The following is a 27,933-nucleotide window of genomic DNA, read 5'->3' as shown; positions in this document are numbered from 1 at the left end:
AAATGTATATCTCGATAAAAGTAGACAAGTAATAACAAAAAACCAGCTATTGATTTTTGAAATATTAAATTTCCAATTGGGTACATGGATAGAATTAATCATTAAATTTTCTGGTATTTATCTTGGGTATTATTCATAATATACGAAGTCACTTGACATCTGGTTGATATTGGTTGTGAGATGGATTTGTACTACCTTGTTTAGGCGCCACATTTTGTTTGTGCATTTTCAGTGTCATTCATAAGAGAAGACCATAACGATCTTCGGCAATTTTGAGAGTTCTCTCCTCCCGTCCGCACATTTCAATTACCACAATTTGGTGAGACTTAATCCCTTTTTTTGTGCGGACGTCTTTTATGGATTGTTAAAATTCCAATCAAATCGGTCGAAATGAGATTGTTGAAAATACGAAAATTCTTACTTAGACTTTGCTTTTACTCAAATAACCCTGTCCGGGGTTGAGGAGTGGACAAAATATAATAATTAAATCTTCACTCCGACTACAATTTCTTTCTTCACATGAAACTTGAACTGACATTCTATATTAATAATCTGCATTTAGAAATTAACTCCAAAGGATTCTCCTCTTGAATTTCACAAACCCACCAATATACACAGCTAAATTAGTCTTTGCTAAACCCATAAAAAATTCTAAACAATGCCTGAGCATCGAATACTTATGTTACGAATACAACCAGTGAATATCATAAGCGCGGTTAATTAAATTACGTCCACGATTACAACGTGGATCAATAGACTCAGCAAATTGTAAAACCAAACCAAAAAAAAACCAAAACAAAAGGGGAAAAATGGTGAAAAAATTACCTTAAACATTCCATCGGCAGTTCTATTATCATCTTGAAGAGGGACAACAGTAGCGCCCCTGTAGGAGTCCCTTCTTCCATGCTAGATTAAAAACAAAAATAAGCCATAACAAAACAAACAAACAAAAATTGATGAGATTTGATGATTCAACCAAACAAAAAAAACTGAAAAATTCTTGACAAATCAAATGCATTTTTAAATTCTCAAAAAAAGTAAAATAAAAAAAAATCAGTAAACAAAAATGCAGAGTCGAGGTGTTTTACAAAATATGATCAGTTTAAGAGTAATTTAACACTTCATTCTAAACACTACAAAAGCCTTTCTTTAACTCGATACCAATTAAATATTTTTTTTTTAGGAAAATTCCAAAGTTCAATCGCGGTATACTTTGATGTTCCCGCATCCAGTTATTGTATTAGTCATGGAATTCGAATATAATTTAGATTTTCATATGGTCGACATTTCGTCGCCATTATTCCATACCATTCGACCGTTAATTAAAAACATTTTACGGTATGTACTCAGCCCGAAACATATACGGCAAAACAATAAAGCCGATTTGGAAAGGGATTTCGATAAATTATTCGATATTTCCAGTGCAATTGAACTCTGTCGTAACCAACAGGGGTGTGTAACTTAGAGCAAATTTTATTGTTGATTTTTATACCAGCCCTGTTCGAATGTCGTTCAAACTGAACGACCCGTTTTTTTTTATTTTTCCAGAAATCCAAATTTAGGCATCATCGACTTCGGTTATAAAATGCAATTGTCGATATTCTATGGTATTACATGGTATCTAAATGGTACTTTATAACAATTTCAATGCCGAAGTTCCCAACTGCAATATTTATTTCAATAAAAGGATCGCTGATCGATTTATATTTATAAACGAAAAATCCGCGTAGTAACAATTTATGTTTCGTTCAGACTTATTGCCCGCGTTTCGAATAGGTAGAATACATTATTTTTTTTACATTTTGAGTATATTGTAGCAGCGAAGTACATACCACTAACCAATAATTATGTTGCAACTGTATACCGTTGAAAATTTCCTATTCTTTTTCACACGCAAGCAAATCAACGAAAATTGGATTTATTTTTAGAGATTTTCATTTATAATGTCGTCATTAGAACAGTGTTGAACTTAAGTAAACACGTCATTAATTATTTAGCGTATGTGTTTAACATTGAGCATTTGATATAGTTAACTTATACATTGAATATTCCATCATTTATTCAGGTTGTGCTCAGTATAATATTATGATTAACAACGGCAATTTCGTCCTTCGACATTACATCTATGAGTTGTGTATCGTGGAAAACGATATTATCACCCTTGTTGGCAGGCGAGAAACAAGTAACACTATTCCTTTTTCTGTTGTTTTCCATGAAGCGGTTATTTACGTAACAAGTAGAGAACATTGCTTTTTCATCGATGTGTGTGAAATTTTCAACTCGAGCTGAATTTATAAAAGAGATTGCGGAGACAATCTAACTGTATGAAGCAGAAGACGAAAAAAAAAATCGATACGGAGTGAATTTACTTAATTATCTTGGATCAGAATAAATAGATTTGTTCCAGCCTAATGCCTCTCAAGAAATTTGTAAACCGAAGAGTGTGTATAACTCGACAACAATTTTTCTTTACTTAAAAAGAATGAAAAACATCTTTTAAACACGTATTTCATCTCCGTTAAATCTCTAATCTTTAACCACCCGGGAAATTTTTGCTCTATATAGCAGCAGCAACAACAACAACCAACGTTATCTCATGATATTTCCAGCCCATATTCTAGAATTAATCATTCAAATGAAAACCGAATCAAATGGTTTTGTTTTCTCTGCCACTTTTGTTTGAAAACAATGGCTAGTCTTGGAGCTCTTTATTAAATTACATATTTTTCCTGTTCATATAGATGAAGAGAGAGGCGAAAAAAAATATTACATTTTCTTTTACCGAATCAATAAAAACACCCATTGGAATGTCATGATAGTAATTGTATTCAATGTAATATATGTAGTGGGAACGTATAAGGGTATAGATGGGTAACATACAATGTACAACATTTGTTATAAGATTCAATCGATTTTCTGTCGTCCGTACGATGCTAAGACATGCGCAATGGAACCCGGAAAAATATTGCTGAGACCATGTTGTAGCTAAGTGCAGTAATATACTAACGGGAACGGGAAAATACGGTTAAAGAAAAACAGGGACAGTGAAATGCACTATGAGGTTTTTTTTGCTGCTGCTGAACCGTAGGGTGTTTTTCAGTTATGTAAGCTCTGGTATTTCAGATAATTTTGTGATTGTTTATTAGATTACCATGGGAACATATACGTCAGTGGGCGATGAAAAGTTGGAAAATTTGCATTAACTTTACAGGGTTGCATGTATCCGACATTAACTTCGTCAATATTACACGAGATATGTACAGTATGTGTGTCGTACATTATTGTAAAACAGAAAAAGTAGAACAAAATAAAAACCATGGCATTTTATGCGGCTCGTGGCATAAATACACAGCTTTTCGTAATAAAACACTTAGCAATTAATTGAAATTTATTTGATGATCATGTAAATCAATTAAAGCGCTCAAGTGTGGTGTTAATTTCATTTTCGTACAGTTTAATATTGTTTGAAGAGAAACTGAGATTATGTAATCACATTATACTGGTTGTTGTGTATACGTATCTATACAGCAGATTTCTGTTAGAACATTAGTGGGACAAATAAATTGAATTGCGGGGAAAAATTGTAAGATTATTGAGACCCCGACCCCGAAAGGAGTCAAACTGGAGAATGGAATTCACTAATTTTTCTCTTCGAATTTAGTATTTAGTACAAGAAGCATTGCAAATTTTCATAACAGCCCAGACATGTGTATTTGTACATGTCCCCCACATTCGCGAATAGCACACGCATTGAGAGTACAACTCATTTGAGGAAAACGATTTGTTATATTTGAATCACAAAAATATATAATAAAACCGAATGCTGTAACTGTTGACAATGAAAATTAGCAACCTTTATCGAAAACGAATGCTGAAAGTAGGTGCTACACTTGAACAAATCAACATTATGTAACACACACGACTGTGATCGATATATAATCATAAATTCCATTAATTGTCAATGTCATGAGAATAGCCATAAATTGGCATGAGATGTGTGTATCACAAACGAATTGATAAACAAAAAAATTGAATCGTTTTTATGTGAAGCAATATAATATTGCATTTAGTATTATATACGATAGACGAATCAGCAAAATATTCCATTTACTTGATAGAATAAGCAAGCACCCGACGAGATTTTATTGAATGTATTTATCGATATGTATTCCGCCGAGTAAATGAAGCAGAATATTTTATTCAAATTTTTCTCAATTCACAAATTAAAATGTGCTCGGTAACTCATTGGACTGAGTGGTTCAAAGAAAATCTCATTGCCCGATGATTTTTTTTTTTTGTAGCGTACATTATTACATTATATATACATGGAATACACGTCTAGCACACAGCTGTTGAAAACCTAATTGATGTTAAGAAAAAAAAACTTGTTTAGCTTAAAAATGAAATTCAGAAAATATTTTTGCGATCATATTTGTAAAACACTTTCGAGACGTTTCATGTTTACTCACATGGTAAATTAAGATGCAAAAAACCAAAAAAAAAAAATTTAATTTAAATGTTGCCATTCGTATTTATTGGCATTGTATGATATTCGGTATAACAATTTGATGACATGAGCTCAAGCATAACAACAAAAATCAAAACAATTTTTTTTTTATTCTAATAATTGATTTTTTGCAGGAATCAACAACACAATCTATAACAACAATAAATAGGAAGGGAAAAAAATATTTTTTATTTTTTTATTTTTAACGAACCACAAAAGCATTCAATATTTATTATAAAAAGTTTCAATTCTTACGTTATATTTTCAATTTGACCACTTCCGATTCTTACAAAAAAAAATTTAGTGCTTGACGGTATTTATAATTGTGCGATTAACAGTTGAACTGCATATGGAAAAGGATTGGAAAAAGAAATTCTTATTTAGTCTTCTTCATATAATAAAAACTTAAAAAATTTTTTAAACTAACACTGCTGTATCAATGATTCTACGTTAACGTTTTTGTTTATTTTTAGAATTCAATTTAATGTGACTTGTGTTGTGTTGTTGTGTTATAGAGTTTTCACACAGTTTTCAAATTATTTTCAGTGTTACAGAGTTTCATTTCGTTTTATTTAAACTTCTTTCTTCTCTGCATATGAATTCATTGTAAATTTATGTGATAAAATTCGTAACCAAAAAAAAAGTTCGTTATCAACGTGGTAAAATTCTTAAACGAACAACTTCCGTTCAAAGTAACGTGTCTTGTAAAAATTCGATTCCGACCATTTCATCAGTGTATAACAATCGAAGTGACGAAGAAAATATTTACATATCGAATGTAAATAGAGACTCGGAGCCATGGTCACAATCAACAAAAGAAAACGAAGACAAAAAAGTGTTCAAATTTTCTAAACCCAATGCTCTGAAAAAGGGATGCCGTCCCCTGATGCTATTTCAAAAAAAGGCAACTATCCAGGTCACATCTTTAAATCTGATTCATACAGCAAATTGTTTTTTTTTTCTGTAAGTCGAATCTCCGTAAATGCCCCAAATCACTTTAAAAAAAATTAAAGTTCAACACTTGACATATTACCCAATCAACAGTTATCATTTCTATTTAAGAATCAACTGACATTTTTCCGAAAAAAATGTTCTGTATGTTAAATGTCCTCCTATCTCACATACATGAAAGCCAAAAAAAAAATATGAAAAATATGTGCAAAATCTCGACTCCATCACATAACATTCGAATATTATAAATCATTTCAAACTTCCGTCCTACTTTTCTTCATTCTTTAATCCTACGACTTATGCCATTTATGTCTAAATTTTTCCATTATTATAATAACCGGCCCGGCATCCCTATACACACATTGCGTGAGTAGACATGATTCGGCCGTTTCCTTTTGCTTACATAATCTGTATGTGTTCGGAGCACAGTAGGAAAAAATAAGCGGAGAGGAGCAGAAAAAAAATATTGAAGGTTAATCCTTTTTACAGCGTTCACACGAGCATTTTGAATTTTATAACTGAACCTTTTTGTATATGTGCTGAAATATTACGTAAAGAAAAGACGAAGAAAAAATAAAAGTAAAAGATAGGCCGTTATTAAACATGTATACGATTGTAACGTGCACACACCGCTATAAATTCGACTTTAAAATGTTTTGTACAAACTTTGTTCATACATTTTTAATGCAAATTCTTCAGGGATACGTCTTCAATTTACCTAATCATAAAAACAGCAATGTGAATTCATTGAAAGTGGAAATCTAACGCACCAATGTCTTACATTACATACGTGTGTTGCAAACAGAATTCAATTGTACTGAAACCAGTTAAACGAGTTAAATGCAACTTATTGGAATAACCGAAATGACGCACGACACTATTCTTTAAAAGTAAAACAGAAAAAAATTGATAAAAAATGTTTCTGCCATAATTATCTAAAGCATGGTAAATATAATGACTTCGACTGTTTATCACAATGAATTTGTAAGTTTCCGTCGAAATGAATGAATGGGCTTCTGTCAACATCAATCGCTTTTTTATTACACTCATGTTGTAATTGGATTTGATAAGACATTTTACAATAAGCCGTCTGCCATTGAACAATGACAACTACAAGATGGACTAACCTACTTTATGTGGATTCCTTTGCGAAAAGTACTATCAATGCAAAGTCATTAAATAGAGAAATAAAAGCGGCAACGGCTTGAATATTTATATTTAAAAAAAGATTAAATGTGTTGGAGACAAATAAGAGCAATTTGTTGTCGGTATCTAATTACATCTGGCGTACATTGCAATACCGAAACCACGAAACAAGGTGTAGAATACGTGATATTCTAATCGTTTGCTCCGTAGCATATAACAAAACGAATCAAATATTGAATTAGTACGAGTGTGTTCTCAATAATATCAACAACAAAAAAACAGCTTTACACGTAGCGAACATATGACTGAACTTTCGAGCAGTTTATTGAAGGTCTGAGAAAGGTGATGAGGTAGTTCATTATGCGCCACAAAAATATGAATATGTTTTACATGTTAATTTTTTACGTTAAGTTTGTTGCATTCAAATAAAAAAAAAACCGTGTAATGGCTATTAATGACTTCTGTTTGATTTTAAAAGACGTCAGCAACACTTTTTTTTCTGAGAAACCACTTCATAAACAAACCACGAAATTGTTCAACATAAAAACTCAATTGATATTTTGAGCAGTTCTCAATCAAAGATGATTTTTGCGCTTAGGGGGGCCGTTCACAAATTATGTATGCTCTGCTCCTGAGGAGCTTCATATATTTTCCAAATTTTCTCCAAACAATTTGTTGAACATTTGGGAGAGACAAGGTCTGAAATTCGTAATTTTTGGTATGCCTTCTTCAAAAGCGAAAAAAAATAGATCGGAAACTCCTTGAAGGATGTGAGTGAAACGACGCAGAAAAAAAATAGAAAAAACCAGATAATTTTCAGAGTAGAAAACCAGAGACCCACCATACACTTCAACGACCTATTCTATTCTATATCAATCAGCAGTATAATTGTTCTTCAAATCACAATAACTTCATTGATTCCTAAAGTGGTCGGGTTTATGCAAGCAATGCCATGACAATACTATTGTTTCAGCCTTCTCGAACGCAAACTTTTCGATGGATTCGACTAAAATCAACAAATCAAAAGTTCGAATTTTAAGTGATATAGTTTGACATCAGTTTAAAAAAAATGCGTCAACTTGAATCGTCCAGGATTCTAACTCAATTTTCTGTCAAGATATTTGCGCTTCATCCACCGAACAAGATGTGAACAGAGATATAACTAAACGAAATCCAGTCTAATCATATCGTAAATAATGCCATACATCCATTTAATTAGCGCACCTTGCACCGGTTTACATTCAGCCGGAAGTATTATATAACCCAGAACTAAATCATAAGGTCAATTTAAAGTCAGATTTTCATACAGAACGTGAAAAGGGGCCAATTGACACTAAATATGTATCATAGTGCTATTATGGTGCAGTATTGTACAGCAGAAGGTTAATAAGATGCACTCTGTAATAGCATTGCAAAATAAATATTAATTGAATAACATATGGACATTGAGCAGGTAGAATGAATTAGATATATAAATTCATGGATTAGATTTGCATCGTTGTTATGAGGCTATGAGGCAAAGATAATCAATTAAGACTGGTGTTGATTTGCATGACTTATTTCGTAATAGATGGATGTATAAGAAATCGGGTTTTTCCTTTCGCTGTTCTGTTGGAAGCATACGAATTTGTGATTATACATTTTTCCATTTCCACATTTATGCTAAATCGCAAATTATTTCGGAAAACCGACCGCAATGCAGTCGGAACGCTGTTATATTTAAAAAAATCTCTTGAACAGCCACTGTTGTAAGGGTTTTGTATATGCAGAGGAGCAAAATACTTAAAAGCTTTTCGCTTTTTATATGCGAGAAAAAGAAAATCCCATTACTGAAGGGATCGTTCAGGCAACACGCCCACGTTCTCTACTCCGTCTATCTGTTTACATTGTCTGATTGTTGAGAACCTTCCTGCTCCCCTTGTTATATCGATCTTATGTAAACACTCAACATTTAAGTTTTGAATGGAATACGGAAGACAGAAAAATTTCTATTTTTGTTGGGCTATCGATTTTGTTGCCTCCTTTATATAAATCAATAACATCTTGAGGGTTTCAGAGAGCTAAAAAAGACATTGAACAACAGTCTCGAGTAACTTAATGGCAATACATTTACTGAGTTATGGCAATCGTTAAAACCTAAGTTCTTATTGCTCTTAAACTTAGTTACAGTCGCGTTAGCAATGTTTATTTCGAAGATAGCTTTTATTTGAAAGTATTGAATGGGACGTTTTGTCGGTGCGTCATTTTGTTCCTGTCAACCGGGAACGACCCCTAAGAACATTTATTTAGAGATGAAAAATATTTTGAGCTAATCAATTAAGTAAATTTGCTTCCATTCAGTGGATAAAACATAACCATTTTTCGAGAGTATTTTTCCATTTCAGGGTACTTATACTTATACTGGAATGAATTTCGCTTTTTGTATAATATTTGCGTGACGTGAAAATAATGCGACTACGAACATTATTCAGTTGTAAGTATGTCTTGACGTCTTAAAATGTAAATTCAGATTTACATAATTGAATAGCAACATATATCACCGGTTTTAATTTGTTGCGATTTGATTTTCGAAGGTTGTAATGTGTGTTTTGACAATGTTGTCCTTTGACAATGTTGTTTCAGCACAATGTTAACGCATAACAAGCACGGTCGGACAAGCTATCAATGTAAGAACATTTCAAAAGTCGTTTTGATTTTCAAATTACAATAAACACTTCACCAATAGTTCAGCATAGTTAGCTAATTCGATAAGCATCAAATTCCGGTATCCTTACCGAAAATTATGGATTTATAAATCCGTGAAACTTGAACAGTTCAAAGTATTTTCGATTGTTTCGTTGGGGGAGGGGTGTATTTCTTCCATGCAAAATGTTTGATCAAAAATTCCACCCGGCCATTTATTATATTCAGCTATCCGGCAGACATAGCAATTAATGTTTCCATCCGTTGTGAAACATTGCTACCATGATATAAGTCTACCGATTTTCTCTAACCCATTAAGTCGTTGAATATTTCATATTTCTATTCAGTATTCGCTTGCTACTTGGAAAAATGGCAATGACATAAGAGGCGGAGAAATTAATCTTTCTGCTTAAGCTCACTGAAAATACATTAACTGTAAAATTTATGGTAAAACAGCTGCAATTAAGTCTTATTTCCAAATGATTAAAAATCTAAGATTTTCGACGAAAAACACCCTATCCTCATCGTATTTATTACATAACCGAGTTTTAAAGCACATACGGACCGAAACTTCAGCTCTCTTCTCTATACATACACATATACTCAATCGGGAAAATGTCAGAAAATTCCACCATAAAAAAGCTCTGTTGCCATATTTTCATCCCTGCAATTTCATACCATAGCTGTACGGTATAATGTACCGTCGATACATATTGAGTTATAGGAGATAATAAGGTCTTAAATGTCAAATGTTGAACGAAACGAATAAAGCTTTATACCCATAATCCAATACTCAATTATTTAAATAGAAAATTTCAACTGCAAATGCTCGATTTTCTCTTGACACTGTAATCGATTTTTCGCGAGAGCCACTTTTGATATGGTTGCTTTTTTTTTCTTAGACTCACACACATATACACTCACCCACAGTGAATATAGAGGACAAATCGAGTCTATACAGAATGCAACAACGGTTGGAAACTCCGGAACGGAAGTTACCAGCACAATGGCAAAGACAATAATGAAGGGAAAAAAATTAAAGTCAGTCTGCCTGTTCGCTGGGGAATAATATTGTAAAAAAAAAACCTACAATGGCCTCTAAAAACCTACTCGCTCCTACTGTGAAAATGTATACTTGCTCGGTGAAGCCGCTATTGATTTTTCTGTAAACATTAGGTGGTTACACCGAAGCATATTTGCCGAAATGTTATCAATTTTATTGAATAATTTGCAAACTCTCTTCGCCCAAATATGCCAACTATCATGAAGATTAATGTTTTTCAAACACATGAAGGAGCAGTTCCGCATAGAAATTTAGACGATTCTCCATCGTCACCGTATTTGAGCAAGAAAGTGTAGCTTAAATTTCCATCCCGAAGGTTATACAACCGCAATGTGGTCTGGTTAGTTTTTTTTTTCAGTCGGCCCAGCCAACATTGTTTACTTTAAGTTTAATTGGATATTATATTTTTTTCCCAACCGAGTGTAAATTAATCCTAGCAATAAAATCTAGTCATAAAAACTAGAACTCATATTACGAGCAACTCGATGTTTTGCTTAATTTTTATAGCACATGAATAGAGAGAAGAGAAAAAAAAACAGAACGAAATGATAAATTGGAACAACCGGTTCGAATGACGAGTGAAAAATCATGACCATTAATACGACATTTATTTAGACTAAAAAAGAAGTTTGTGTGTTCGGGTAAAAAAAGAGATAAAATTGAAAGAAAAAAGAATAAACCATCTTGTGCGAGAGAAAGAAAACATAAATTTTCCTTGTTGAATAAGCCGGAAAATCGATATTCAGTGTAGAAAACATGTTATTTGTCTTGACGTTACTTCATGTTGAAACGAAAACTTTTTTTTATACTTCACATTACCCAAAAAGCGTATTCACATCAATAAGAATTTAACAAATAAATCAACGATTTTATTGCATTTTTTTATGCCATCATTTCAGCGAGAAAAAAAGTCCACACTGGATTCAATATTGTACCAAAAAAAAGTGTTTGAATGAATTTTTCCATAAGCATTTCTTTCTGTTTCAGCACCTGTCTCACCTACCTTGTCTGACATGTTCGATTATTCCCAAGTGTACGAAAAAGTGTGGGGTTGCGCAACTATTAAACCCAAAAATAAATTTCTACTCTTGGCTCTTATATTAATCTATTAAAATTATATAAAAATAATCACACAAACTCTCTATATGTTAAATAGTAGAAGAAATAAAATTGGTGACGTACTTTTTCGTTAAACTATTATTTGAATTTAAAAATTGAAATATTCCGTGAAATATGGTTTTGTGTGCGAACACCAAGTTTCCGTTTTTCCGGTTTGTTCGTTTTTTATTTTATTTTTGCTTTTGCTTTCTTTCCTCGCTTAACACACTGAACGAAGTGTCCTTTTGGGTTATCTCCTTGCCACGCAAGAAAAACAAATCCGTTTTCTCGCCACTATGTCATAATATCGACTATTTTATTTTGAACACAAACACTCTCTCTCTATCTCACAATCGAATTTATTTTTAAAAATTTAATTTTCTTTTTTCTTGTTGAAACCAAACACAATTTTAGGAACTAAATTGCATTAATGTGCAACTTTTATGCAAAATACAAATTGTTTGATTTTGTTTGTCTTGTAGGATATTAATATTGAAAATGGGAAACTCAAGACACTATTTCTTAAAATTTTTCCTTTTCCTTCACTTCACAGCAAAAAATTTTTTTTTTCTTTTGTATATAATGTAATACCGAGCTGGACCGAATTCTTAATGTAGTGCGATACCTTCTAGTTACGGAATCGGCACTCAACTGAACAGCTCTTCGGCATTGCACGTCGTTCAATTTCTGTACACATTGAATATGAAAATTTTGTGTTTTCAAGATAAGAGAAGGGTCAAGTGGGGAGATGTATAAAGCTCCGCCCGTGCGCTACATTCATCTATATTATATTATTATCGAACTACGGTCAGACTCTGCGCCGTTGTGACGTCACACTGCGTCACAACGCGATTTCATTGGCGTCGATATGACTGAACTAGGTACAGGAATTGTATGTGTGTGGTGATAAGATACCTACATTGAAAAGCGCTTATTTTCGGTTAAGTAACAGACGAAGAGAATGGTAGAAGAAAGGAAAAAAAAAACACAACCGAAAAGAAAAAGATAGAAAATAAACGATTTCGGAAAAACGAGGTATGTATAAGGAATATATCGTTAAATTAGAATAAAACGAGAAAATATCATAAGTCGTACAAAAACGGAATAAAATTCTCTGTATGCACTTTTGTTCAATGTAAAGGAAAATCGTTGAGAATTACACAATCACATGAAAAATCAATAATTTTTTTTTTCTGTATCAATAGAATCGAATTGAAGTGTAAAACTTTGCATCGTTTTAAGTTCGCAATGATCGGTGTGTGGGGAGGTTATCATTATGTTTTCGTATTATTATTTTTTTGACTCCAACTAAGGCACGTACCATGATTGACAGCGACTGATAGTTTTGTCTTACTAATGGAAAGTGCGTTCAAATGGAAAATAATTATGTCAAACGATGGAAATATGGCACTTTGTTTGGGTGTTTTTATGATTCTGTTTGTTTGTTTGCTTTCGATAAGATTTACGTCTGAATTGGTTTATAATCTAGAAAATCCCCGGCTAGTATTTTGTTTACTCTTTCGGTTTGCACCTCGCACACGACAAAAACAAAGGAATTAAGAAGAAACCGAGCTATCGTCATTCACGTTTGTCATCAGTCACTTTTGTTGTTTTGTTAATAATGTTGGTCTGTTGTTGTTATTTTGCATAAAAATATTTCGTAGACGCTCTAGGCTTGGAAAGGTAGAATTTTTCCCACATTAATTTTTCTTCTTCATTATGAACCAAAAAAATTAGCATGGTGTTTAAGTCTTCTTGGCAAAGGTTTTTAATTATTTTTTGTTCTTATTCTTTGCTAGCTAATTAATTACTATTTATGCCAGAGTTACTTTGTAAAGTTCTTTTGCTCTGTGTTTAGCTAGTTTTATGACAATATCGTACACATTTCTTTCATCATAAATGGAATGGAGGTGAGTGTTTAGAGAGAGATGTTGTGTGATCATCGATCACAGACGATGATATAATCCACAACCGTAATCTCAATACCATTGATATATCAGTTTCACAACATTGGAAAGAATCATAAAATTTAGTGACATATTTCTGGCCAAAACATTCTTTAAATCGATTTTTCACCATGAAGCCATGATGGCTCATTTTTGGCATTGGACCAAAAACGAGCCATCATGGCTTCATAGTAAAAGATCGAAGTTAAGATGAAATCTAGACACGATAGACGGGACGGGTATCAAATCCTGAGCACATTTTTAGGCTCAACAGATGTTAGATACTCAATATTGTCTCACCTACGAAATTCTATTGTCGATCCCGAAAAATCTGATTGGTTTCGGTAGATCTGAGTCTCGCCACTGACGCGTAAAAAATATCTTCTTTGTGATCCAATTCTTTGAGGCTGTTGAAATCAGGGATAAATGTCACTGTTTTCACTCTACTGTAGACAAAGCGAGTCGTAATTGAATGGAATAAGAAAAATATTTGTCAATCTACTTTTCATCAACCTAATAGTTTCTATAACAACCGATATGTTCTGCCTTTATTGATGCAATGATTCATGATATTTATTTGTATTGTTGAACCAGGGTACACACATTACGTTTTATATACGACTGACAACTTAAGCCCGTCGATATACCGCTTTACTTTCAGGAATTGTTCATGGTTAGTGTACATAGCATAAAAATCGATCCTTCAGGCAACGCTATAAGTTTCGCAAAGTTTTTAATTTACAGCTTACCGACGAGTTCGTAAATTAATTGCTTCTTCCAGTCGACTGACCTACTCCCAGTAAAGATTTCACATTTCATAACGATAGGAAATTTTTGAAACGTCTTTACAACTAATTAAAAAAAGTGACAAGATGTTAAAGTGTGGAAAATTGTAACATGAATAGCTGATCATAACATTGCGGACAAGTGAAGAAGAATGGCGATTTGCCAAATAATGGGTGATTTTTTGTTTAAAAAAAAAATAATGAAAAAATTTGACAGGCCGGCCGGGACGTTCGTTGTTTTAATCCGAAAGATATAATTTTTATAGACAAGATTAGCTGCAGTTGCTCGGGAAATGGAATTACGTAAAAATGTTTAATTTTACTCGGTCCACATTGTTGGCACTCTAGCTGACTATAGTGGCTGTATATAAAGCGACACAGGACGATACTCTTGGGTAATGTTTTACCAGGTTTTATATAAACATTAAATAACTACAATAAAAAATCATTGCTGAATAGAGTTGCATATAGATCACATATTGAAAAGCTAACGCATAAACTCCCATTACTTATGACATGGAATCAACCATACGAATGACACACTTAAAATGTCACATTTTTTCGATCAACGTGCTGATGTTTTCCCAGTAATTGATTGCAATTAATTGAATGTTATGAACCTTGATTCACTGTTTCTCGATGACGAGAGACTAAAAAAAAGTGTGATATGAACCTGCAAATCGATTTAAATGCCATATACACACAAATTCATATAAATTCCAATCGAAATTTTCATGTAACATTCCAGCCCAGCGGCAATGTAACAAAAGGTTATATAATTAAAAATATAGGACTGCGCAGTCTGGAATAGTATTGCTCCACTACCTCTTTTTTCGCCGGGAATCTCGGCCTGACCGGAAAAGAAACGTACTCACTATCGATTCCCAAAAAATGCGAACCAGGCCAACGAATTGAAGTGGTCGCATCGACGGGACTTAAATTTAATGTCATCGTACGGTTTCGACAGAAGTGGATCTAACGTGCTGTAGACAGGATGGAATTTTGAAGTGCATGACACGCATAATGTTGAAGTAAGTTTAACGGAAATTGGGAAGCGTCGCTTACATCGCTTACATCAAAGGTGCACTAAATATATTTCTTTGATTGAAAATTAGTTTTCCACTCAACTCAATTGTCTTCAAATTATTGTTTGTAGGGACTCTCAAGGCAAGTTTGGTTAAACAATTTAGCCGAGGCGCAAACTAAAGACGGTAAGTGCATGCCATATTGACGCTGGGTGTTCCCTATAGCAGACAGCGTGCGAATATGGCTGCATAAAAGAAAATGCAAATGACTTGATGGAAAATTCAAAGTTTTTTTGAAACTGTCACACACGGGAAATATTTCTAAAGAAGTGAGTATCCAACTTTCCAAGACCTTTCATGATAACGATGCACGCTTTGCTATAAACGTAGACTTTCATTCCACACATCAGTGTTGGAACATACTCTTTTTTTGCTCCGCTCTACTGTACGTTCAACGAGGACCACTGCAAATACGTATATGGGAGAATATTGTGGTTCTGTTACACAATATTTGCATGCACATTATCCAATGAAAAGAAGTACAATTACGATTTGAGTTTGTTATGGTTTTTCATCTTCTTTTTTTTATGTTCACTTGAAAATAATGGTTGACGTCGAGATCATTACACATATACGTAGCATACGACATTGTGACACAATTTCTTGCATGACAAAAGTGTTATATACAAGAGAAAAAAAAAGATAGAGATGCCACCGAAAAATATATGTACATAACAAGTCAGATGAATAAATTAAAAAAGTTTATTTTTTTCCATTCTCCTGTTCGTCACTTTTCTCATAAAATTGGAATGTTATCTATGAGGAAGATTGAGGGAAAGTATTTTCTTGCCATTTTTAGTATAGTCAGCGTCGTTAAAGTCGTTGACTCTTCATGTGTTATACATAAGCATTTATTAAAGCATAGGAAAAACAGAAAATAGAAGAGAAATGGCACCACACCCCTATTTTGTTGTTTGATGGAAAAATTTCTGTGTTCTGTTTTTGGAGAACATTGAATTTTGTGTGTTATATAACAATGCGGCTTTCATGCTTTTATATATTCTTTTGCCATGAGTTTATTTGATTATTATATGGATTATTGGGTAGAGCTTTTTGGTGAAAAATTATATTAAATACGAGACGAATGTGTGCAACATCTATATCCATATCCATATCCGAATATATAAATAAAATATTGAACGTATAGAAATTTCTGCTCGGTATCAAGTTGGTTGGGCTCGATGTAGTGTTATGGTATGTGCTTATGATGTGATATTGACTTTTATTTATGATGGCTTTAAATGAAAATATAGTTTTTTTTTGGTATGTGGGGTAGTTTATGTAATATCTTCATGGCTGAATAATTTGTTGAATGAGAGAGAGATATTTATTTGTGTTCAATTTTATAATAAAATGTATGCATGAAGGGTAGAATGTGGTAGATACGGAGAAAACATAATAAAATGTGTACTGTATGGTGGTGTTTTCAAGATGATAAACAAAAATGGCTTTCGGATTGTGATTGTGAGTGGAAAATCAATTGTTAAGCCGAAATATATTTCGCTTCGTTTACTACCAATTTATGAATTCATAAAATTGTTTGCCACTTAGATATATATAAACATCAATAGTTAATTAATTAAGCGGTAAAAAAAATTAAAAATTCAAAATTGTCGTATTGTTTGCGTTAATTTTCCTTCTTTCCGAATTTATGCTACACAAACTTGCGTAATTCGCGCATAATTATTGTCATTCTCGCAAAAGCCAAGACAATTAAAGTGATACTGTGCTGTCATCAATTTTAATTTGAATATGCAAACATCCTCAATTTATCAACAACAACAACAAAAAATGTAAATCTTAATAGCTCTTCACAACCACACGTAGAACCCGTTTCCCTGGACTTAATCCACTTTCCAAGTGTTCCAAGTTTAAAAGTTACTGTGTGCCCAATACTTATAACTAGAAGACACACAAACCGTATACCAGAACGGAAAAAAAGCGAGAAATGTCCACGTAAAATTATTACAGACTTTATCTTAATATCCTCTAAATTAAATGGTAACCGAAAAAAATAAAGAAGACAACACATCTAATACACCAGCGTACTATTTACTCGGCTAATTCTAGATAATCACCGCAAAATATAAATTGAAAATAATTTCCTCTCATAGCTCTTTCATGGCATCAAACATAATCTTGTATCTCCATAAAATGACCGTGAATTCATTTATTGTAACAATTCATAACTTTTATGATAAGGCCTATGGTACTGGTGGATGCAAGCTATCCGTTGATTGTGAAAATGGTCGAAAAAAATAAAATCATGGCCCGTTTTACGTTCTGCTGGTGTAGAACATAAATTACTCACTTTATTTTGAAAAATTTACATTTTGTGTTTAGCATAGCACATTTCATATTACGGCCGAGCTAATCAACAAAAGGAACGGTGTTATATAATAATAGATTTTTATCTCTGTTATCAATTGGCCGGCCAACGCCTACACATAAAATGAAACATATTTTCATACAAAGACATTTTGTGTTGTTGCTGATAATTTAATTAAATAATTGATGCGCTGGATATCCATTCGGCTGTAAGGATTGACATTAAAATGGCTGATGAATGGAGGCACGTGTTGTTAAGGATGGTCAACATTCATATGTCTAGGTGTGTCTGGTTTTGGGAATACTGTAAGTGTCCATAAAGGACTAACTATTAAAAATGCATTGTTTTGATGGATCAGGTTCTATTATTGCTTGCAGAAATATCATTCGCAACATTCAGTCATGTGTCATGTGTAACGTGTGTTAGCACCCATGGGTAAAAGTACACCTTGTTTCGGTAATTTATGCTCCATTAGCAGTATAACACAAAAAACTGCCGACTTCAAGCGAATGAAGCGTACGTACACGGAAACTAGTTGCTCGAAGACTTTCAAAAGGAATTGATTTTCCTTCTTTATTTTTTGATAAGTTGGTTAAGGTGCGGGGGTGATTTGATATTTCTTTGTTCTGATGATGTTGAACTACGAAAATATTTATTTTATGTAAAAAAGGGGAGCAACAGTCTTACAAATTCGATTTTTTTTTCGTTTTCTTTCAACCAAAAATTACTTGTTACAACGAAATGATACAACGATGTTGTAGGTAAAACAATATCAGATATCAAAAATAATGTAAACGAAGAAAGAAAAGAAAAACAAATAATTGCAACGACGATCCCGGATAAGAGAAGCAACGGTTTGTTGTTCTCAGGGGAGACCCGATAGAAACGATTTTTGATAAACACAATTTTAAACAAAATATTCTCTAATACGGCTGGGTATGTCCAACTAACGCCCACATATTTTTCCTAGCTAATTGCTAACTGGAGAGCTACTAAATAAGTAGAATCTTTAGAGTATTGTAGATTTTGGAAGTTCGCTATTAAATTTCAAAAGCTTAAAGTAATTATCGGCGCTAACCAATAATCACGTTCATCAAACACTATTCTGGTAGATAGACATTTGGCTGCTCAAAATACATAATAAAAATCATTCAAATTTAGTGCCAAATTCAACGTATTCAGCTGAAAACCGTGTATCATCAGCTTGTTTTTTACAAAAAGAAATATCAAACGAATTTCACAATATTGCTCCACACGAATGGGTTCAGTAGTGATCACAAAAAATGAATCACCACCAAACCGCGTACGTATTCATTCATGAATGCAATACAAACATATACCGAAAAGAAAATGTAATTTAAAATAAAACGCTCAGCAAAGTGGCTGATAAATTTTTGAAATTAAAAGAAAATTACATTGAACGAACAGGAAAAAAACGTATGCTGTACGTACACATCATCATCGGTAGACTAAACGTAAAGATCTATACATTTTATATCACATCATCATCATCATCGTTGGTTGTTATCGTCAACACTTACACAAAACACAATTTTACGATTCGAAACAACAAACGAGAGGAGAGAAAAAAAGACGCCACATACACGTCAAGAGATAAAAGATCCTGACCACATGATATAGATTTGCAAAGAACCTTGTTCTAAAATGTTTTAATTGCTAATTATAGTCGGAAATGAAAATTTTCGTCGTGACCATCTACATACCTAATATCAATATACACCATAAGTATAACACACACACAATACCATACATTATATTCGTGGCATGAAACTAAGTTAATCGGAAGTCTTCAATTTAGGAATCTTTAATCTTAACTCGGATTTCATTGGTTTGGTTGTGCATGTTCTTGATTTTAATCAAAACTTTAAACAAAATATATGTTATGCGTTTGCACAATTTTCCATTAAAGCAGATTAGGTGTGATATAATAATCATTGTCGATAGCATTGGGTATATTTGAATGAAACGGCACGTGGTTTCGAAATGGCACAAAAGGCCCTTTTGTTTGAACGTTTAACACATTATTATGGGGGTTTTCGGCCAGCATACTTAATAGGTTTTTCTGTTGCTAATGGATGTGTATACTATAAGCTACAGTTCTTTTAGCTGCTATAGAGCAAAGGCTCACGAGGAAGTTTTAGAAAATCGAATTTTTGCAGAGATAAGGCGGTACAAATGGGAAGTGACAGCAGTATGTATATACATACAATATGAATCGCTCTTTATCACATTATTGATAGATCGACAAACATATGTATTAGCTGCCATATTCAAATAATCGACTGAGCTCTGAAAAATATTTTTGTGTGTAAAGCATGCATCATCGGAAATATAATCTCTATATAGTATAGCGGATTGAACAGACAATGCATTGCATATGTGTGTTTCTGTGACAATTTTTCATGTTTTTTTTTCGATAGTAAAACATTTGTTCTCGTACTAACAATAATAGTTTATGAATGATATTGTCCACATAATGTAACAGTCGATTTGTTTGGTTTCTTTTTTTTTTCATTGTTCCTATTGTTGTGTTTTACCGAAAATACCGAACCACTGGATTAGTGTGGTGAATTGAACAATTTTGATTGAATCAAAATCCACCATATATCTAAATATAGCTCACTTTTATCTCAAACGTATTGCAAAATAATGAAGAAGCAAAAGAACGACGAAAAAAAAAATTGTCTAACGTATTTTTGACGAGTCATATACGTAATATCCGTAAAAACGACATAAATTCGAAACGATATTTTCCTAAATTCCGACAATTCATTTACGTCATAACATTAAAACGTTCCACCAATATGTGTACATTGTACATCCACTATGCAAGGATAACACATACAGAAAAAAAAAACATCCGAGAGAAGAAAACCGCTAACGCAAGGGAATATAAAAGAAAAATTAAGGTGACAAGCACATAATACACACCGTGAACACCGTGTGAAAAAAAAACATATAGTTTGAGCAAGTTGTTCGACCAAGGATTTTTCATTTAAATAAATCATTCTGGAATGAGTAACAAAAATTAATGTATATATATGAGACTCTCTGACGTCACTGTTCGTTAAATGGGAGCCAATATTATTTATGACTTTTTTAGGAGGAATAACATACACATAACATATCTATTAATAGCGTTAACGTAAAACAGAAACAGACTATTTAAAATGGCAAGAAAAGCATACGGTGTTGCCAAATTATAAATTTTTTTGAATATATATTTTCGCCACATTTTGTGTGAGCGGCGGTAATAACATTCGTTCGATGTTTTATGTTCAACTTAAAAAAAAAAATTGTGAAAAAGGGATTTCCATGCAAAATTTCTATTTTGGATTCCAAATATACAACCATTCAAACAACGATCGCAAACGATGTGGGGTAACACATTATATTGTCTGTGTCAACGCAATGTCATCGAAAAAGCAAGGAATTTCTGGTTTACCCGAGTAGAATGGTAACGTTGTTTCGGAGTTCCAGTTCAATATTTAGAATCAATAGAATTTCCAATTATCCAATAGTTCACACAGACTGTCATTTTAATCGTATAAGGGATAAGAAATACGTACACAGCACGAGCAGACAGACCAGCAAATATACGGAATATTCTAAATATTCTATTTATGCCACCAAATTTATCTTAAAATGTGCTCCATTTTACTTAATGTGTCAGCTGAATATACATAACATTATCCATCCGATAAATATGTCATCATTCCGCCAAAATCCCCGAAACTTAAAACAAAATGATGAATTACCGTCGCCAGCGCATAGTTTCAGTCTGTTCATTTATTCGATAAAAATTTGTGACGTCATTGACGACCCCAGTTGCGCATACAATATGACGGCATCAATTATGAAACCATAGCTTCATAGTAAAGTTTTAGCGATAGCGAAGCATTATATTGCAAGGTCTATCGGTTTTATTTTACTCGATTCTATTTGTGGCGGCTATAGCCATCAACAATAGCCCGCATGCATATCATAGCTGTACGGTAGAAAAAGAGCTTTTTTTATTATCCAAATGATAAAATGGAATTTCAAAAATATATAATTGTTCGATTATCATTTTGCGATAAGACGAGGCATTTGAAAATGTCCAATTAGACGCAAAAACTTTGATGTATTAGAAAATCAAAATTAATTCGGTAAACTATTATCTAATTCATTGGGTGATCGGCTGTGTTTGATGCATGTAATATAATATACAATATGTCAAATCACCATCGTAAAGTCTCTATAAAATGTGATTTGGATGTCCGTTTGTATTGTCATACGAAGCGAGGTTATTTTGGTTGTAATTCGCTGACAAATGACTTGTCTGAATTTGATAATTGATTGAATTTCATTTGATTTTTTTTCTCGTCAACAGAGGCACCGTGTGATTTAGATATTTGCATTGATAATTATGAGATTTTTTTTATTTTTGATTTTATTCCGCCTAACAACAGTCTTTCCGAAAAGAAATCATCGTGTCCTGGAAAATCTCTGAAAGGATTTGAGCAAGGAAAATTGATTCGACGACCGTAAGGCCGAACTCTGATAATCAAAATAGATCGCGTCACAGAATTTTTTTTTATGATTTCAGAGCAAATTCAGTGACGCCACCACACCTTAAAAATGTTTAATTGGATTGTGATCTGATCATGCTACTCTCTTGACTCTCATTACATAACAGCACAAGATTTAAGTGAATGATTTTTTGTATCGATAAATGCCCCGGTTTTTTGTTACATTTCAATGTCAGAACGATACGTTTATGATCGTGTTTGATGCTTACACAAAGTGCGAAATGTTTTGTGTGGAAATTTATTAGCAATGTGTTATGTTCAGTTTACACTGACCAGTATACAATCATCTATACAGGAATTTTTCGCAGTCCGACATGTGAAAACACTATACAGAAATAATAATATTCCTTAGATCGAACGAAAATAGTATTCACGATTGTACTACTTACTAAGTTTATAATGTTGACATATTTATAAATACATTGCACATCATTTCGGTTCAGTTATATATTTATAATAGAGTTCGTGGCACGATGTTTTGTTTTCGTCGAGAATGAATATTACATTGAACAGAAAAAATAATAATTGTTAATTGGGAAAATTTGCAACTGTTGTTTATACAAAATTCATTGAAGAAAATGTGCATGTTGTGTGGATTCAGCCATCATATTCCCGAACAGTACTTTCAATTAACGAACGAGTGACTCGATAAAATAGACCGAGATCCTACGCAGGCCAGTAGCTACTAACGGGCTAAGGTGGGCCCATTCTGCTAGCTACGGCCCTGAGCCTATATGCATCCTAGTACCTCATTAGGTTCACTGTTTGAAACCAGCGCCATCATATTCCCGAACAGTACTTTCAATAAATGAAAGCTTGACTCGATAAAATAGACCGAGAGCCAATGTGCACCTTAGTACCTCATTAGGTCCACAGTTTGAAACCAGGGCTTATTTCAGAGAATTTTATTTCTTAAAAATTCTGAAAATGCCGGAAAATAAATCCGAAAAAATTAGGAAATTAGAAAATTTGTCAAATGAGCTCACACATAATCAGGTTGTATATCGATAGGGACAGATTTCAAATTATAGTATATTGGTGGACGAAAATGCACACCAGCTTTCGGTCTATAATAAAATTGATCGCAATTCCCTTCACAGATGCAGACGCCGATATAAATCTACGATAATGGAAATATTGAATGCGGTTTATACAATTATGAAGCATAGTGGAATTGCCTTGGAATGTATACATGAACAAACGAGAAAACTTTTTTTTATATATTTGACTATCCCAAATATATTCAGGTCATAAAAGGGGTGTTCCATTTAACTGGTTAAAGCACAATCATATATAGCCATAGACAAATATACATGGATGGAGTGAAGACTCTCTATTTGTGAGTGCACTTAACGATTTTATCATTTAAAAAAAACAAGTTTAAAGAAGCACTCCCCAAACGGAAAAAACTATTCGTTTGAAAGAAGACGGTAAACGTAAGCTTTTCGTGAAAAAAAAAAACATATCGCCTCATAACAATGTTTAATTATAGAAAATCTAAGCCGTGTAAATGTAATGTGATACCGAGAAACATGACACCACTTTTTTATTCCTTCAGAATATATTATATATCACAAGAAAAAACAACAACATTTCTCCATGAATTTTTATAAAATTACCATTTTGTATTTGGTTTATTTGAACATGAACATGAATTTTTATTTGAATAACATCCCCATCTTTGTACTGGAAATCTGGTGCGCAATCGAATATCAAATATCCTTTACAAATGACAATACGATGAGGTCACAAACTTAGATGAAAGCCAACGGAAAATATTGAATTTTCTATTACATCCCTTCTTACAAAATCACATACATATACGAAATTCCGATATAGTGTAATGTTACTAATGTATAACAGAACCATTTTCTACGATTACGTAACATTTTCCGAATGGAAAACATTGATCTAACTGATTAAATCAAATTAGCAAGTTATAGAACTAAATCTTTTTAATACCAGCAAAATCTTCACGTAACTAGTTTCACAATAATTGCATGGAAACGATAGATATTATATACTATAACAGCACACACGAAAGAAAAATGATGGTAGTTAGCTATTATATTTTTGTAGGAGGACATTATATTGCCCGGAAAAAACCAATTGTATGTGCGCTTAATATTCACATATAGGAATGCTAAAAAAAATTCAATTGGAAGTGGGAATGATTGTAGTGGCCAGCCCTCGGCGACAGTGGTACCATTCGATAGGCCACGATTAGCAGCAAATGATCCACATTTAATATCGAGAAATTATGGGACTTCGTCATACAATTGTTTGCAAAAATAAACTGGGTCGAAAAATGATTTTATTTGGCAAATTAATTGTCGCATTCAATGCATATTTGGTTGAATTGAAGCAAACAAGGTTTTTATGAATAAGGGCCTGCGATTCTACTTCCTCACCGTCAACTTCATGCAAAACGAGTAATTTGGTCGCGTGTGCCATCAATTCGTTCATCAGTACCCAGCAGTTATTCACTAAAAGTTATATGACTACAACAGCTACAACAATTCTTTTATTGTATCGCGTCTGATGATAATTCTGATAATAATGACTGAACCGTGTAGGTAAAATCTCTTTTCCATGATAAATCAAGACCGCAGAACCCATACACTTGTGTAATTATTGTAGGAAGCAACGTTGGGAATAGTAAAAGAAACGGATAGTGGCGCAAACATTGAATTGAGTAATAGCAAATTGCGTACTGGTTTGAATTTTTTTTTTTTTTTGACAAGTCAAAATACCAATCTCCAGACCATTACGTAACATATACCTTACTCGCGAGATGGACGCTAGTGTCTGAAGGAATAGTCTTTACCACAACAAGGAATAAGAAGATGAAAACCAGAGTTTTCGTGTGTTTTGTTGGTCCGAGTTGAAGCTGCGGTCAATAAACACACAAAAGCGAGACTTTTCATTTTTATTACGAGTTACCTAATGGATTTCCTAAGTCATTTTTTTATCCTAGCCGTTTTACTTAGGTAAAACACGCAAGGTACCTCTGTTTGGGCACATTGTGCTGCCAAGTCAATTTACTTTTCATTAAAGTTGTAATAAGTCATTTTCGACCCTAGGGAAATCAATTGTATTTTACATGACGATGGATAAAAAGATGAAAAGTAGAGTTTTCGTGTGGATTTTGTTGATCCGAGGCGTAGCCGAGCTGAGGGCGTCGTAGTGACACATGAAAAATACGGTTTTCGACGCATATAGCATGTACATACAACAAATTTTCGGGAAGTGCTGTGAGAATGAAATACCTTACGTAATGGGTTGAACATTGTTGTATTGACAAGTGAGGCTATATAGCCCTTGAAACGTTCAACCAGTTCAATTTAAAATACCCAATCAATCGTCGCAATCTCCAATTATTGCTTTGATATTAGAACGGAAATTCAAGCCCAATAGAGCGGAAAAACATGAATTTTAATTTACAAAAAATTTCATTATCTTCAATGCAGTGGCCGAGGTCATCAAAATGCGAGAATTGTTTCACCGCAATTTCGCTATATCAAAAATTCTTTCAAAATTCTAACGCAGTTAATCAAAAGATTAAATAAATTTATATTTTCCATAATCTAATAAAGAGAGAACCAACCAAACAAAACGTTCAGTTTCGCTTGCTTAAAACGATGCTTGGTTTTATATATGAAAAGAAAAAATTATCCGAACAAAAGAAGCATAAATCCAGCTCTATTTTGCAGAAAAATTCCTTTTGAATACAAAAAAAAAATGAAATAAAACGGAACTCGTCGGTTCGGACATGAAATAGGTAACTCAGTGTATTTGTAGGACAAGCTTAATGCTATTGTCATTGTCCCAGTAAATATCATGTTATCAGCGTCGTCCTCTGTACCATTTCTGACTGGTGTTATTTTTCTTAACACGACAAAGGCGAATGCTGGCGAAAATTTTGTGAGAATTTTCCCCGTTTTTAATTAGTTGATGAAAGGAAAAAATGTTACAAGATATCTCATCGTTAATTTAGCGTTAATGGATAAAAGCACGGAACAGAAGGCCGGGCGAGCAATGTTCCCGTTAGTAGATTACTAATTCGGTAATTAATCCGTAATGATTACCGTACACTGGACAGCCTAGGCCGATGAGTAAACAGTCAAATGTTTCATGAAAGCAATTACATGATGTCCGAATCCTCTTGGAAACGTGACATAAAAAGTCAACAACCCACTCAATTAAATTGTAACAACAATATTCCCAAACAACTTGTAATTAAAATGTTTGGCTAACCGCACAAATTGAAACTCCCAGCTGAATCGATACAAATTCTTAAAATATTTTTCTTCCCCCCTTCAACGGTTTTTTTTTTCATTCCAAATGTATTGATTGTTTCTATTTTGTTGGCTGCAAGGATAAACTAATGTCTGTTCACCACTTATAACTTATGTATGGTCTGAATTTATCGATCGACCCTATTATTTATATTGGTGAAATAGCTTCTAGACATGCTATTTTATTGTATTTCGGTATCATTTTACCGTGCAAAAGTGTGTTTTAGACGTTCGGTGGTGATGTGAAACACATTTTAAATTTTTAAATTAATTTTCTTTCCATTATTTTTTTGTTAGAAATTTACTAAAATGAATGTATACATAATTGAAGGTTGTGGATGGAGTTTTTTTTTATTTAGTTGAATTTTTTTATTTGCAATTACATAACAATGTCTGGTGCTGTACAAATTCTTTTTTATAGGAAAATATAAAGGACGATGCTATTCGCCTTGCATGGGCGAATAGCGAATAATATCTGTATTTTCTGTTCACACCTAGATTATAGACTGGAAACAGTGGACCTTTTATACAGAGGCAACTTTTGTCTATCTGTCGCCATTTCCACAAGAAAAAAATCCGTTCCGTTCTACGACGAGACTTGAATTTGTATCTCCCGAATAAATCCACTAATCGCCCCCCGATAGCGCACAATATATATAATCATTGTCGAACAATGAGACGAAGATGAATCCACTTAATAAGTCACTTGCGTCACAGAGCCTCTTTCCATTTTAATCGGATAATTGGCACAAATTACGTTCGTCATTGTGTGGTAATTTTGCGTTTGGTTCGACTGATTACTTGTGATCCAAGTGAACGTCACAGAAACTTCAAAATTTTTAACCACTGCGGACGATTTGATAAATTTCGCATAGAGAACGGGTATAAGCACTTAGGCAGAACGTGGTGCCGTTTAAAAATGGTTTATCGATACACCTATCATATCTTTTCACACAGTGTGTGACTTACTTTCGGCTCGTTTAACGGTGCGCCAAGATTTTGTAAATGTTTCGTTCATTGATTCCACAAAATTGATGTGTCCGTAATGACGCTAAAATCGGATTAATCTTATCTACCAAACAAAGACATAACGAAACAGCGCGGTGCTATGTCGAAAAATTGTATGACGTCTCCAATTTTACTTGATGTATTAATAAAGTTATCATAAACCGAAAGAAAATTCCATTTATGTGGTAGCATTGCCAAAAAAAAACGACGACAGAAATAGATCATCGATTGGAATTTTGAATGAAAATTTACTCTGAAATGGTTTTTCGATAAGAGTTTAAGCTATTATGTCACGATGTCACCGTTTGACATCTTTTTCGAGTCTCAAATGTACATTTATTTCAACATCGCTATATATATTCACTTAGCTTTAAATTGGCTAAATCGATTTGTGCAAATCTCATGGATAAATGAGGAATGGGTTGCAGTGTGTCATCCTTAAA

General features: G+C 33.2%; 1 protein-coding gene across 11 annotated transcripts in view; it reads right to left on the bottom strand.

The window, feature by feature from the left end:
• Positions 1–27,933, bottom strand: part of LOC119067170 (sodium/potassium-transporting ATPase subunit alpha) — a 54,638-nt gene that overhangs the window by 21,771 nt on the left and 4,934 nt on the right. For 4 of the 11 annotated variants that reach the window (XM_037169974.1, XM_037169975.1, XM_037169973.1 and 1 more), the window contains exon 2: positions 826–906. In XM_037169974.1, coding sequence (XP_037025869.1) covers positions 826–906 — 81 coding nt within the window. Of the gene's footprint in view, positions 1–825; positions 907–4,762; positions 4,851–11,352; positions 11,415–11,481; positions 11,507–11,532; positions 12,149–27,933 lie in introns of those variants that run through there. The other 7 variants (XM_037169980.1, XM_037169983.1, XM_037169978.1 and 4 more) reach the window with 6 other exon arrangements.

The sequence above is a fragment of the Bradysia coprophila genome (assembly GCF_014529535.1).
Source record: "Bradysia coprophila strain Holo2 chromosome X unlocalized genomic scaffold, BU_Bcop_v1 contig_12, whole genome shotgun sequence".
Classification (NCBI taxonomy): Eukaryota; Metazoa; Arthropoda; class Insecta; order Diptera; family Sciaridae; genus Bradysia; species Bradysia coprophila.
Note: the sequence above shows the minus strand (reverse complement) of the source record. Positions and strands in the feature narration are given on the sequence as shown.